The sequence below is a fragment of the Bos javanicus genome, chromosome X, assembly GCF_032452875.1.
Source record: "Bos javanicus breed banteng chromosome X, ARS-OSU_banteng_1.0, whole genome shotgun sequence".
Lineage (NCBI taxonomy): Eukaryota > Metazoa > Chordata > Mammalia > Artiodactyla > Bovidae > Bos > Bos javanicus.
In genome coordinates, this window is record NC_083897.1 from 15,086,016 (window position 1) to 15,098,815 (window position 12,800).

Here is a 12,800-nt window from a genome sequence, read left to right on the forward strand (position 1 = left end):
TGTAGTTCCTCAAGAGATAGGATAAGACAAATATTCTTGGGTGCTATAACAGGTACATGTCAGTAACTAAGCTGAGACTCAGGGGTTCTTCAAAGCCCTCCTTACCTATATTCAAGCCCATGGAGCAATGACCTTCAGCTAGTCCTGGCCTGGGATGATGACTACAAAATGCACAAAAGAGAAAGGACAACATAAGTGTCCTAATTTCTAAAATAATCATCCTTGAGTCTTCCTCTATGCAATCCAAATGGACGTTATTGCTCAATGTTTGAAACTGTGACCAAGGCCAACCTGGAAACATGCTTTAACTTTCAGGAACAAAATTGTCAACATCAGGCAATCAGTCATGCGCTAGCTAGCACTGGGGGTGAAATTCATGCTATTTTCATGTCATCGAAAAAATAAGTGGCTATTGTTTAGAGCAAAAGATCAATATCAACACTGTGTGAAATGAATTCGCAAGTGTTAAGAGATACTTACGAGAGGGTGAATAGCAAGAATTGCTCTTGTGAAGAGCAAGAATTGGTTCAGGAAAGATGTCCATGATGATGTACGAATTGATCTTCTAATCATTGATAGGACCCCGATAGAAATAATGAAAAGGTCAAAGATTTGCTTTGTTAAATGTCTATGCCTTGCAATAGGAAGAACGTTGGCTGGAAATCCAATTCGGATGAAAAAGCTAACTTATTTTGGAAGAAACCCTAAACACAAGCAAGTTTCTGAAAAGATATTAGTGCATTTTGAGTAATGAATGAAAACAGGAAGGACTCGACATTTGTACTGAACTTTCAAGGGATGTTGGATAAAACAAAGTATTCTCAAGCAGAATAGTAACCAGGGTGGCAGATGGCTTTTCTAGTATATCGAAGAAGTGAAAGCTCTAGAAACCTCAGAGTCAAATTCAGTGTGCCAAAGATCCCAAAATGGGTGCAGGACCCAACTACACATAAGGATAACTATTCTTCCAACAATGATACTATTCTGCTAACAATGATTATGCTATATATGTAGAATTCAATTCTCAAAGACAGGCAAGCAGGCTAATAGGGTAGTCATTCTATAGTACTATTAGAATTATATGCCTGGCTTTTTTACCACAACAGTGCTGAGGTTGGCAATTTTTCAATTTTAGTTGTGGCTAAGGGCATTAAAAAAATCCCTGTGGGTTCAGCTCTGTCCTTGGCTCTTGGAATAATTATAGTCTTGCACATGAGAAATAGTAGAGATTCAGTCTTACTCTGACTTTTGCATCCCATAAATTTATTGGAGTCCTGCTTAATTTCCTATAACTTCTTCTAGAATCCAAATATCTTATTTGGTTCCCCAATTGACAATCCATTTCCCCTGAGAGTAGCATTCTGATTTGCTTCTCTTCATGCCTTTCTAATCCTTGTGTGTGTGTTAGTCACTCAGTCATGTCCGACTTTATGTCACCCCATGGACTCTAGCCTGCCAGGCTCCTCTGTCCATGGAATTCTTCAGGCAAGAATACTGGAGTGGGTAGCCATTCCCTTCTCTAGATGATCTTCCCTACCCAGGGATCGAACTCAGGTCTCCTGTATCTCCAGCATTGCAGATTGATTCTTTACTTCTGAGCCACTAAGGGAGCTCCTTACTCAGGACTCTGTCCCTTACTTTAGAATTATACTTCTATCAGCTCTGAGAACCTCCTGGATTCCTTCTGCTTATTTCTTGCATTGACTTCTACTATTGCCACTTCCAGGTGTCCCTGACATTTTGGTCACCTCTTTGAGTTCGTTCCATAATACTTAAGCCCTTTTTAGAGTTAATCTAAGCCCTGATGGCCTATCTGATCTTCAGATTGTGGCCATCTCTGATTTGACCCATAAGCCTGGACAACATTTAATGACTCATAATGTTAAGAATAATAGAGATAATAACAATAATAATAATAATCATTCTTTGAATGATACCCTCGATCTCCAAAGTTACTTTACTTATCAGACTAAACTCAAAGGGACTTTTGGCCATTTGTAGAATGTAAATCCATCCTCAGAAGATGAAAGTTAATCTCAGCTGAGGAAATTCAATAGAATGTATCTAAGGAGCTAAAGAAAATACTCAAAAATAAGTTCCATTGATTTTGTTTTTAGAATCAGTCGAATAATTATATAGTTTCCCAGTGGACTTCAATGAAAGGGACAACTCTCATTTGTATATGTAAATTTTGATGTCTTTGTCACATAATCCCTCCAATTACTTTAGTAGTACTGTGAAACACCATTTGATATCAGTTTTATTAAACACTAATCTTGACCAGCTAGAATAGTAGTGATATCAGACATCATGTCCCCACACTTTGCTTTTGTCTTCATTCATGTTTTTGCCAGGAATGATCTTGCACTACAGATGAAGTTGGGCATAGAAGATAAATTTGAAGAGTCTATAGAACTTGAAAAGCAGAAGAAACACTAAAGCTTAGAAACAGTGGAGCCCCCTGCCAGAAAGCCCTAAAATATTGTTTGCCTCTATTCTTGGTTTGTACTAAAATTAATCTGTGAATCCCACTCAGACCCCAATTCATTTGCTTGGGTTCCTGATGATACTTGTCTAACTCTTGGCAGTACTCTACTCTTAAGGTACTGACATCTGTCTCTAGGTCCTCTCTCTGGAGTTCTAGTTCCAGATATGATACTCTGGAACACAATTATAACCTTTCAAAATTAGTGCCATTGCCTTGAGAGCCATGCAGCCTCCCCTACATCCTAGCCTAGCCATCTCGTAAAAAAATTCTAACATGGATGTGTTCTTAATTTTGAGGCAAGTACTGTTGGCAAACTTCTTTTAAGGCAAGACTGAAGTCTGTGTTGCTTCTTCATTACCTTAACTTGCTCATTCCAGATTTCTTCTCCCTCTTTCCTGAGTGAGGAAAGTACCAGCAAAGTAGCAGCATGGAGGTACCAGCAAGCCATCTGGCCAAAACAGCGAGGGTTAAGGTATAAATTGAAGCTGGAGCTCTTCTAATCTAGTATGACAGTTTGTACTGATCAGGTTAATGAGGATAATTTCTCTTTGGCTTGTACAGAGACATGAGAATATAATCTGACCTGCTATTAATTACTCTGTCCAATCATTAACATAATGTTTCACTGAATAGAGAAAGACTATTCACACTGCAGGAGCAGTGTATCAACCAAAGCACCATAATAAAAAAAGTCCTGCCTTTTGTGTTTGGCAGGGAAGCTGTACTATCACTGTGAGAAGGACATGCACTTTGACGTGTTTCTCACCAGTAGGGATGAGTTGTCCTGAGCCGTACACCCTCCTCCAGTTCCCTCGGGGAAATTACACAGAGTTGTGTGATGATTGGCACAGAATAGGGAGGTACACTGTGGTTTTGGGAACAGAGTGAGACTAATCAGTCCACAACAAGATTAAATAACTGCATCTTGAGTGAGAGGAACATAAGGCTTTATCAAATAAATAAAATAACTTTAGATGGCTCTTTTTCATTCTTTTATCAACAAGTATTTATTGAACAATTATTCCTTGTTAAGCTCTGTGCTGGGCACTAGGGATGTAGTATTCAAACAAAACAGACACAGATCCTGCCTTGTGCAGTTTTTAGTCCAGGTAGAGGATGTATGTATGTGTGTGTGTGTATATATATATATATATATATATATATATATATATAAAATCTCATGCAGAATATTCTAGTGCAGCTGTGAGAAATTTATAATGAAAAAGTGAAAAAGCTAGGAGGCTCTAAGAGCATATGATAAAGAAACTGGGTGGAACTTAAAGAATGAGCCAAGTAAAAAGTGAAATAAGGAAGGGAAGAAAGAATAGTATCCATGAAAGTTATGAGGAGGCAAGCAGGTTTGAGGAACATTCAGGAAGAAAATGAGTTCAGAGAGCAAAAAAGCAACAAAATGTGAGACTGAGAGAAGTGTTATATCTTTTTTGGCCATGAACACACTCTAGATGGGCTACAGGCCCTTGAAAGTTGACAGGTTATGTTGGTCACTTCCATGGGGCATTCGGACTTTTTCCTAAGGTCACTGGGAAATAGTTGATGGTTTCTAAGCCAAGTTGAGCTTAGACTAGTAGATTAAAAAAATTTTTTTTCCATATAGCTAACACACCAAACAAACCCCTCAACTATCTCAGAAACCTGGATTCAAGAATAAAAGAAAGACATGTATGGATGGAACAGATGTAGCCTTTCCACTCTGTACGTCTGCACAGAAGGCTAGGCAGAACCCCTGAGAGGCCAAAAAGTAATTACACTTCTACTCTGGATCCATGTCTTAACCACAAGGAGTGTGTTCTGCAGGCTCTATTTTCTAATTGAGGGTAATTATAAGAAGTTAAAGCTAGATTAGAGACAATTAGACCCTATACAAGAGGGAACTCTGTGGGTGGTCAGGAAGGGAGTAGGAAGAACCAGCTGGGAAAGTGTTTTCCAAACCACTTGGCATTCTTTGACTCATATTACAGGAGGAGGTTTTTCTCGGGGTGGGGGGGGGGGAAGGAGTCCATCTGCTCCCGTGTGGTGCCTACCTGGAGGGCAAGCAGGTGAAATAGGAAAAGACACACATCACTGACAGCCAATCAAGATTGCCTTTTCCTCAAGCCAAAGTGCTAGAAGCCAATAAGTGGAAACAAGGGGAAAGGAAGGGGAAGGTCCCATTACCATTCAATTTAAGACATCTTATTTGAGCAACTACTTTTTTTGTGCTGCTCTGGATCTAGATGCTGTGGGAGATACATGGAGCAGGTGATCTTCCCTTTAGAGGGTTTCCAAGTCTATTTGAGGTGTTTTGTGTGGCTGGAGCACAGAGGGAGAGAAGGAGACTGGTGAGGGGTGAGGTCAAGAGGTGGCCACAAGCCAGGGGGAGGGCTCTGACTCTTTTTCAGGGGCACTGGAGAACCATGGAGAGTGATAAACTGAAAGTATAGTGTCAGGTGTGGGTTTAGGAGGGTACATCTGGCCACTGTGGGGAAGGTGGATGAGGGGGCATGGCAAGGAGCAAGATTAGGGGGCTCAGTCAGAGCTGCCTGTGGGGGGAGTTGGGGATGTCGATGACCATGAGGAGAAAAATGAGGAGGAGAGGCCAGAAAAAAAAAGTGACTTGTTTTAAACTCTCTTCATCCACCAAGCCTCCATTGCTTTGATTAGTCATTGATTCATTCAATCAACAAATAATTATCTTGCCTCTGTGTAGAGCACAGTGATAGGGGGCATCAAGAATAATAAGGATGATATTATTCCAGTCTTCAAGGGGCTTGATTAACTACCTATTGAAATGAGCAGAACAGTCAATAGCTGCTCTACGATTTTAGACATGGTTCTGATCAGCGGAGAGGCAGACAATCTAAGAAACAACAGCAGGCAGCGTGAATGTGCATAAGCCCTGAGGAGAGGCACAGTGGAAGGCACCTAAGTTTGTAGGAGAAGGGTATGGTAGCTGTGTGCTTATGTAGAGGTGTGTGTGTGTGTGTGCATACACAAGGGCACATTGGGCACATGCACATAATGAAACCAAAAACCTTCACACCAATAGATATTTCTATAACACACACACAGCAAGAGAGACAAAGACAGAGAGAGAGACTTTTGCAGCAAGCAAATTTGGGTGTTTTGAATTTTCCCCTAAGAGGCATGGTAGAAGAGCCAGAGAGAGTCACTTGTCTGGCAAACTTATTTTACCATGCAAGGATTACCCTGGAATTCCCAAGAACATTAGGTCTGTAAGGATTTGGGGAGGGTTCCTACTCTGTTGGCTCTTTCCCTTGAAGGAGGGAGCAGCAGTGGGCTGAGCCCCCAAGTACTCAGCCTAGTGCTTGGTGTCCTTCATAGAAGCCCAGGCTGTTCGGAGAAAAAAAAACACTCCCTGGGGGTGGTGGGGGCCCCGAGCTCCCCTTAGCAGATGCCCAGTGACTCATAAGCCTTCTCACTGCCTTCTGAACATCCTTGTTTCTCAGGCTGTACACGATGGGGTTGACCATGGGAGTGACCACAGTGTAGAACAAGGAGAAGATCTTGTTCAGGACAGCAGCCTGGGTTGCTGCGGGGATGGCATACACCGTTCCCAGTGTTCCATAGTACAGAGTGACCACTGTGAGGTGGGAGGAGCAGGTGGAGAAGGCTCGTTGCTTTCCTGCAGCTGATGGAATCCTGAGGACAGCAGCCACGATGTGGATATAGGAGGCTACGGTGAGTAAGAAGGGCACCATGGTGACAAAGGAGGCCAGGAGGAAGGTGGTTTTCTCCACAATCTCAGTATCAGAGCAGGCCAGCTTCAGCACAGGGGCCAGGTCACAGAAGAAGTGGTCAATCTTATAGGTTGCACAGAATGGCAGCTGAAAAGTCATGGCAACAGTGACCACAGGGGTTAGGAAGCCACCCAGCCAAGACCCGCTTGCAAGCAGGACACACATGTGGAGGTTCATGAGTGATGGGTACTGGAGGGGGCTGCAGATGGCAAGGTAGCGGTCGTAAGACATGGCAGCCAGAAGAAAGCACTCAGCTACTGCCATGGAACCGAAGAAGTAAAACTGGACCACACAGCCCACAAAAGAAATCACCTGGGGACCTACGAGAAGGGTCTGCAGCATCTTAGGGGCAATAGAGGTAGTGTACCAGATCTCAAGGAAGGAGAAATTGGACAGAAAGAAGTACATGGGGGTTTGGAGGTTACGATCAAGGGAAATGACGATAAGGATAAGAAGGTTCCCCAGCAAAGTCACTACATACATTCCCAGAAATATCCCAAAAAGAAAAAACTGTAACCCATGGAGACTCCCGAATCCCAGCAGGAGGAATTCTTTGATTGTGGTCAGATTACCCATATCTGTGAGATTCACGCATTAGACCTGAGGAAAGGAGAGACATATAGCCAGTTGGAAAAAGAGCCATACTACTGGAGGTGGGTAGCACCATCAGATACGTCATATATGATAAAACTCAAAGACCCTGGTTTTTCTTGTCTGGAATAAATTTCCTGTTTTGTTCTACTAGGTGTATTTACCTAATAGCCACAGAGAAATCAGAAACTATGCCCTGGAGAGTTAACAGAGAGGATGTCTCTTTTGCTCTTTTCCACTCTTTTCCTTGACATAACCGGTGATGAATCTACCTTTGGGAGTCTCACAGTGGGAGGCAAACATGTCTTAATGGGGACATGGCAAGAAAGCTCTCAACTCCTGAAACTCAGCTTTTAAGACTCAGTGGAAATGTGACTCTAAAATTATAAAATAACACTGGAATTCATATCACCCCATCTCCCCCCAAACTCCTAAATCAGGGTGGATTTCACCAGGAATGTAATTGGAGGGTGGAGGGGAATTCAGAACTATTGATCTTAAAGTACCTGTAAGAAAAATAAGAGTTTCTGCCAGGCTCTGGGGACATGTAGCTGATTGCTTCCATGGCATCAAATTCCTATGGAAATTGAGGGGAAAATGTATGTAAAGTTATTCACTTGAAATGTTAGAGAAAAATAATGTTCCATCCTTCATAAATGAAAATGACATTCCTGACTCACAAGCAGTAGGATGTGCATTTAGAGTTATTTTTTTCCAGTAGCAGGCATGGGTTAGCAGTGAGTCATGAAGGCAGCTCCCCCATCCCCACAAGCATTCCTCCCCCACCACACTCAAAGACACAAATTTGTGAAATGGCTGTCTGGTCTTAGTGCTTGAGCCGTGCAATAGAATTAACAATCAATCTGTGCTGTGGCCTAACTTAGAGGTAAATGGGAGGCCAGAGGTAGGGGCTTGGTTCAGCTGGTGTTGTAGGCTGAAGGCTCAGTCTGTGACCAGGAAATAGAGCAAAGTCATCTTTACTGCTTTGCTTGGGGTGATGACAACGTGTCCCTAAAGATTACAATTAAGTCATATTTTTGTAAATGAAATCCTATTTTAAATCCACTCGGGGAACTGCGTATTCAAAGAACTCATTAAGAATGCTTCTGTGACATGAAAGAATTCCTCCATAATTTATCCTTTGTGCTAATATAAATTGTTAATACATTGGGCTTGTGTAAAGGAAGGTCCACCTCTAACGGGGATCTCCAGGACATTCAGGGAGCCTAAGATGGTACTGAATATAATTACAGTGCATAAAGAAAATCAATCAGCAAGTGGAGTTGTCCCTGGGGGTGATGACTGCTTCCTAATTGGGGGATTAAGCTGCAGTGTCCTATTACTTACCGTTTTACCCTGTCTTCAGAGACTGGCAGCCAGCATTCAGAACTGAAATTAGCATCATTAGATTTTTATCATTCAGTCCTAAATCTCATTAGTTCATAATGAATAAGCTTGATTTTTCCCTTTTGATTTACAGGTATGGTCTTTAAATGCCTCCAAATTCAAAGGCATACTAGCTTCCCTAAATCCTTGCCCATCCTCTCTTCTTGCAGTGAAGACATTAATGTGGCAAAACAGAGGTTTCAGCTCAGAATACTATTCATTCATTCAGTCACTCATTCACTCACCACATATTTTTAGACACCTACTCTGTGTCATATATTGGGCTAGGTAGGCACTGGAGATAAAATTATGAACAGAAAAGTAATGGTCTCACTGTTTTCAGAACTTACATCCTACTAGTGGAGGTGATTTAAAAAATAACAGTAAAGCTACTATTGTGATCAATTCTATGAGGGAGAAAAACTGGGTCTTAATATAAAAAACAATACAGGGAGTTGCTACTGCTAAGTTGCTTCAGTTGTGTCCGACTCTGTGCGACCCCATAGATGCCAGCCCACCAGGCTCCCCCATCCCTGGGATTCTCCAGGCAAGAACACTGGAGTGGGTTGCCATTGCCTTCTCCAATGCATGAAAGTGAAAAGTGAAAGTGAAGCCGCTCAGTCGTGTCCAACTCTTAGCGACCCCATGGACTGCAGCCTACCAGGCTCCTCCATCCATGGGATTTTCCAGGCAAGAGTACTGGAGTGGGGTGCCATTGCCTTCTCCGAATACACGGAGAGGTGACTTCATTTTGGCAGATGCTCAGGGAAGATCTTTCTGAAGAAGTCATATTTCAGCTGAGATCTGATAAATATGGACTGGCCATCTAGGAGACCAATCCGAGGGGAGGTATTATAGGCAGACAGAGTGCATGTGCAAAAGTCCTGAGTGAGATAAGCACTTGACTACTAGAAGCATTAGAACTAACAAGCAAACAGCAAAAACAAGAACTGTAACTGGAGGGCTACAGGTGAGGGAAAGAGTGATAGGAGGTGAGTTTGTAGAATACATATCTGATTTACATTTTTAAAAGATCCCTCAGGCTTCTGTGTGGAGAATGTCTGTAAGGGACCAGAAGGGAAAGGGATAAAAGTGGTGAGGAAGCTAATATAGTAATACAGGTAAGAGATGGAGATCAAGTTGGGATGGAGTAAGGTGAATTCATTTTAAGACTTTTTATATAGTAGAATACATATATGTATGTATATGTGTGTATATATATATATATATATACTTTTCTGTATGCATATTATGCTTTACTAAACACAGGGAGCTCAACCCAGTGTTCTGTGACAACCTAGAGGGGTGGGATGGGGTGGGTGATGGGAGGGAGGTTCAGGAGGGAAGGGGACTATGTATACTTGTGCCTGATTCGTGCTGACGTATGGAAGAGGCCAACACAATATTGTAAGGCAATTATCCTCCAATTAAAAAAAAGTAGTGGAATGACATAGGTTGCAGACAAACTGCACTAGAAGAGGACATGAAGGACAGGAAGGAATTAAGGAAGAACCCTAGTTTCTGGCTTAAGCAACTGTACAAATGATCCTCTCTTTTCCTGAGGATCAAGTAGGTAACTTAGTTTGAGGGGGATTTTCTTTTGTTGTCTTCCCATCCATCCATCCTTCCTTCCTTCCTCTCTTCCTTCCTTTTTTTTTGTTAGATCTAGTGGGTTGTGATCCACTGCTGTGATGACAGTTTTAGTCCTCCTATGGGTCAGGAATCTGGTAACAGACAGAGTCTCAGCCCTGAGAGACAGGGCTCCCACTGTGGCCACACAACAAGCTTAAGGAAAAGTCTGACAAACTCATGTCCTTGCTTTCAAAAAGGACCAGGGAAGAGAGTGAACATGTCAGTGTAACCTTTACTCACTCTGCAGAAATTGCTCAGAGCACAGGGTTAGCAACTGCATACCAGGAGCATCTTGTGCATAGAAAAGCAAATTCCATGTGGGACTGTTGAACTCTATTCATTGTGAGTCTCTGAGAAGCCTTCATTAATGATAACCCAACTACCTAGAGCTTTCAATGATATGAGATTTATTTTTTAATTCTGTTATGTCTCATTTTGCCTTTGTGTGCATGAAAGAGATAATGAAACAAGCTTAGTCAAGAAAACAATTTTCAGGAGATATTCTGGGGTCAGAATGCATTCAGTTCTACTCTTCCTCTCTTCATTTTATTTGTAGTTCTGACCAATCAAAATTAATGCTCAGAATAATGGCTGGAAGCTCTGAAAAATCCTCAATCAGTAAAGACTGATTCAAGTATATCATTATACTTGATTTACTAAGTCTGGACAGTAGACTCAGATAGCTTAGTGGAATATTTCTTTTAAGCAAATACAATAGAAAACAGCTTTGTTCTTACCCTTCAGTTACCCAGAAAATCTAATTAAACATATGCCCTTTCCCCCTTTCTCTTGATGTTCTTTTAATCATGACTTGCCTTGGTATTAATTTTCTTATGTCCTTATAATTAACAAAAAAATATTATTAACATGAAAAATTGTTTGGTGCTCAATGTAAAATAAAATCATCCAAATTTACCTCCTGCACCATCTTCAAGATGCTAATAGTTGCAAAAGTACAATAATGAAATTGGAAGTGTAGCAACATAACTAGGAAGTGAGAGACTAGAGAATGAGCCCAAACTCATTACCTCTTCTAGAATCAATCCTCTTGGAAAAAGGGGTGATGAGGAGGAATCTGAAGAATGGCTGAAGATTAATGCTGGAAGGGAGAAATATACAGCTTGATAAGGAGAGCAGTGATCTGACTATACCTGTCAGATACCATCTGATCCAGCAAATTCACTGCAGTGTATGTATGCAAAGGAGATGAAATCAATATCTCAAAGAGATATCTGCATCCCCATATTAACTGCAGCAATATTCATTATAGCCAAGATACCAAAGAGCCTAAATGTCCACCGATGGATAAACAAATAAAATGTGGTACACACATACAGTAGAATATTATTCAGCCTTAAATAGGAGATTCCTGTCATTTGCAACAATATCGATGAACCTAGAGGGCATTATGCTAAGTGAAATAAGTTAGATGGAGAAAGACAGAGGCTGTATGAGTTCACTTATATGTGAGATCTAAAAAAGATGAGCTCATAGATCCAGAGACTAGAATCATGGTTATCAGGGGCTAGGTAGGTGGGGTGGGGAAAATGAGAAGATGTTGGTCACAGGGTACAAACTTTCAGTTATAAGATGAATAATGTTCAGCACGGTGACAATAGTTAATTGTACTTCATTGTATACTTGAATCTGCTAAAAGCGTAGATAAGTGCTCTCACCACAAAAAAGTAGGTGCCTTAAGTGAGGTGATGGATGTGTTAATTTGACTGTGGTAATCATTTCATAATGTATACATATATTAAACCATCTTGTCATATATCCTAAAACAATTAGAAACTCAGTGCTCCCCCTTTCTTCAGACCCCCAACTCTATCCATTTTTTTTAAGCAACAAACACATGCCACACAAATGTGCCCTTAGCTCTTTGTTCTCCCCAAAGTTATACTATACTGGTATCAGGAGCAGTTGTTCAATGGTATCAGCGATAATTAGCAGGTACAGAAGATCATCTTGGTAGCCCAGTCCTTACTGTTTAGGTCATCCCTTAGTCTAAGCACATATAAACCTGTTCCTGAAAGTGATATCTGAGAGATACTAGGCTGGTGAACAGGAAAACTACCCAGAGCAGAGTCTTTGAAAGAGGAGAGTGGAGAAGAAATCCTTAAGTAGTACTATACTGTCTCTTTTATCAATAGATGAAGTTGATTTTTTTAGTCCTCTCTCTTTATAAGTAGTGTCTTTCTTTTTTAAATTTTTTAAAATTGTGGTAAAAGTCACATGATATCAAGCATACTATTTTAACCATATTTAACTGTACAGTTCCAAGGAACTAATTATATTCACAGTTTGGTGCAACACTCTGCATTATCCATCTTCTGAATTTCCCACCTTCCTAAACCAAAACTCTGTCCCCATTAAACACTGATTCCCCCTCCCCACCCCACATCTACCCCCTGGGACTTAGCATCTACCAAAGTACTTTCTGACTCTATGAATTTGACTATTCTAGGTACCTAGTATAAGTAGAATCAAACGGTATTTGCCTGCACCTAATATATAAGTAGTGTCTTTCTTGAATAATTCAAGGTTATGCCATGCAGCAGGAAAATTTGATTAAAAGTTTATTTTCCTTTGAACACAACTGGTAGAACATTATAGACAGCTCACTTTTTTCAGGCTTCCCTGGTGGCTTCAAAGGTAAAGCATCTGCCTGCAATGTGGGAGACCTGGGTTTGATCCCTGGGTTGGGAAGATCCCCTGAAGAAGGAAATGGCAACCCACTCCAATACTCTTGCCTGGAGAATTCCATGGATAGAGGAGCCTGGTAGGCTACGGTCCATGGGGTCGCAAAGAATCAGACATGACTGAGTGACTTCACCTTCTTTTCATTTTTTTAGAGGAATTATACATTAACACAAATAACCCCTTGGTGTCCAGGGGATTGATTTCATTATTTGTGTTTTTGCATCTTAAGACCTAGAGACAGA

The 12,800-nt window shown here is 41.2% G+C and overlaps 1 protein-coding gene across 1 annotated transcript; it reads right to left on the minus strand.

Annotated features, from left to right (window-relative positions):
- Window positions 1–5,802: 5,802 nt before the first annotated feature.
- On the minus strand, window positions 5,803–6,917 carry LOC133242336 (olfactory receptor 6N1-like). The gene has a single exon (XM_061408439.1). It carries the CDS (start codon window positions 6,820–6,822, stop codon window positions 5,803–5,805), a length of 1,020 nt encoding a protein of 339 aa, XP_061264423.1. The 5' UTR covers window positions 6,823–6,917.
- Window positions 6,918–12,800: the final 5,883 nt, after the last annotated feature.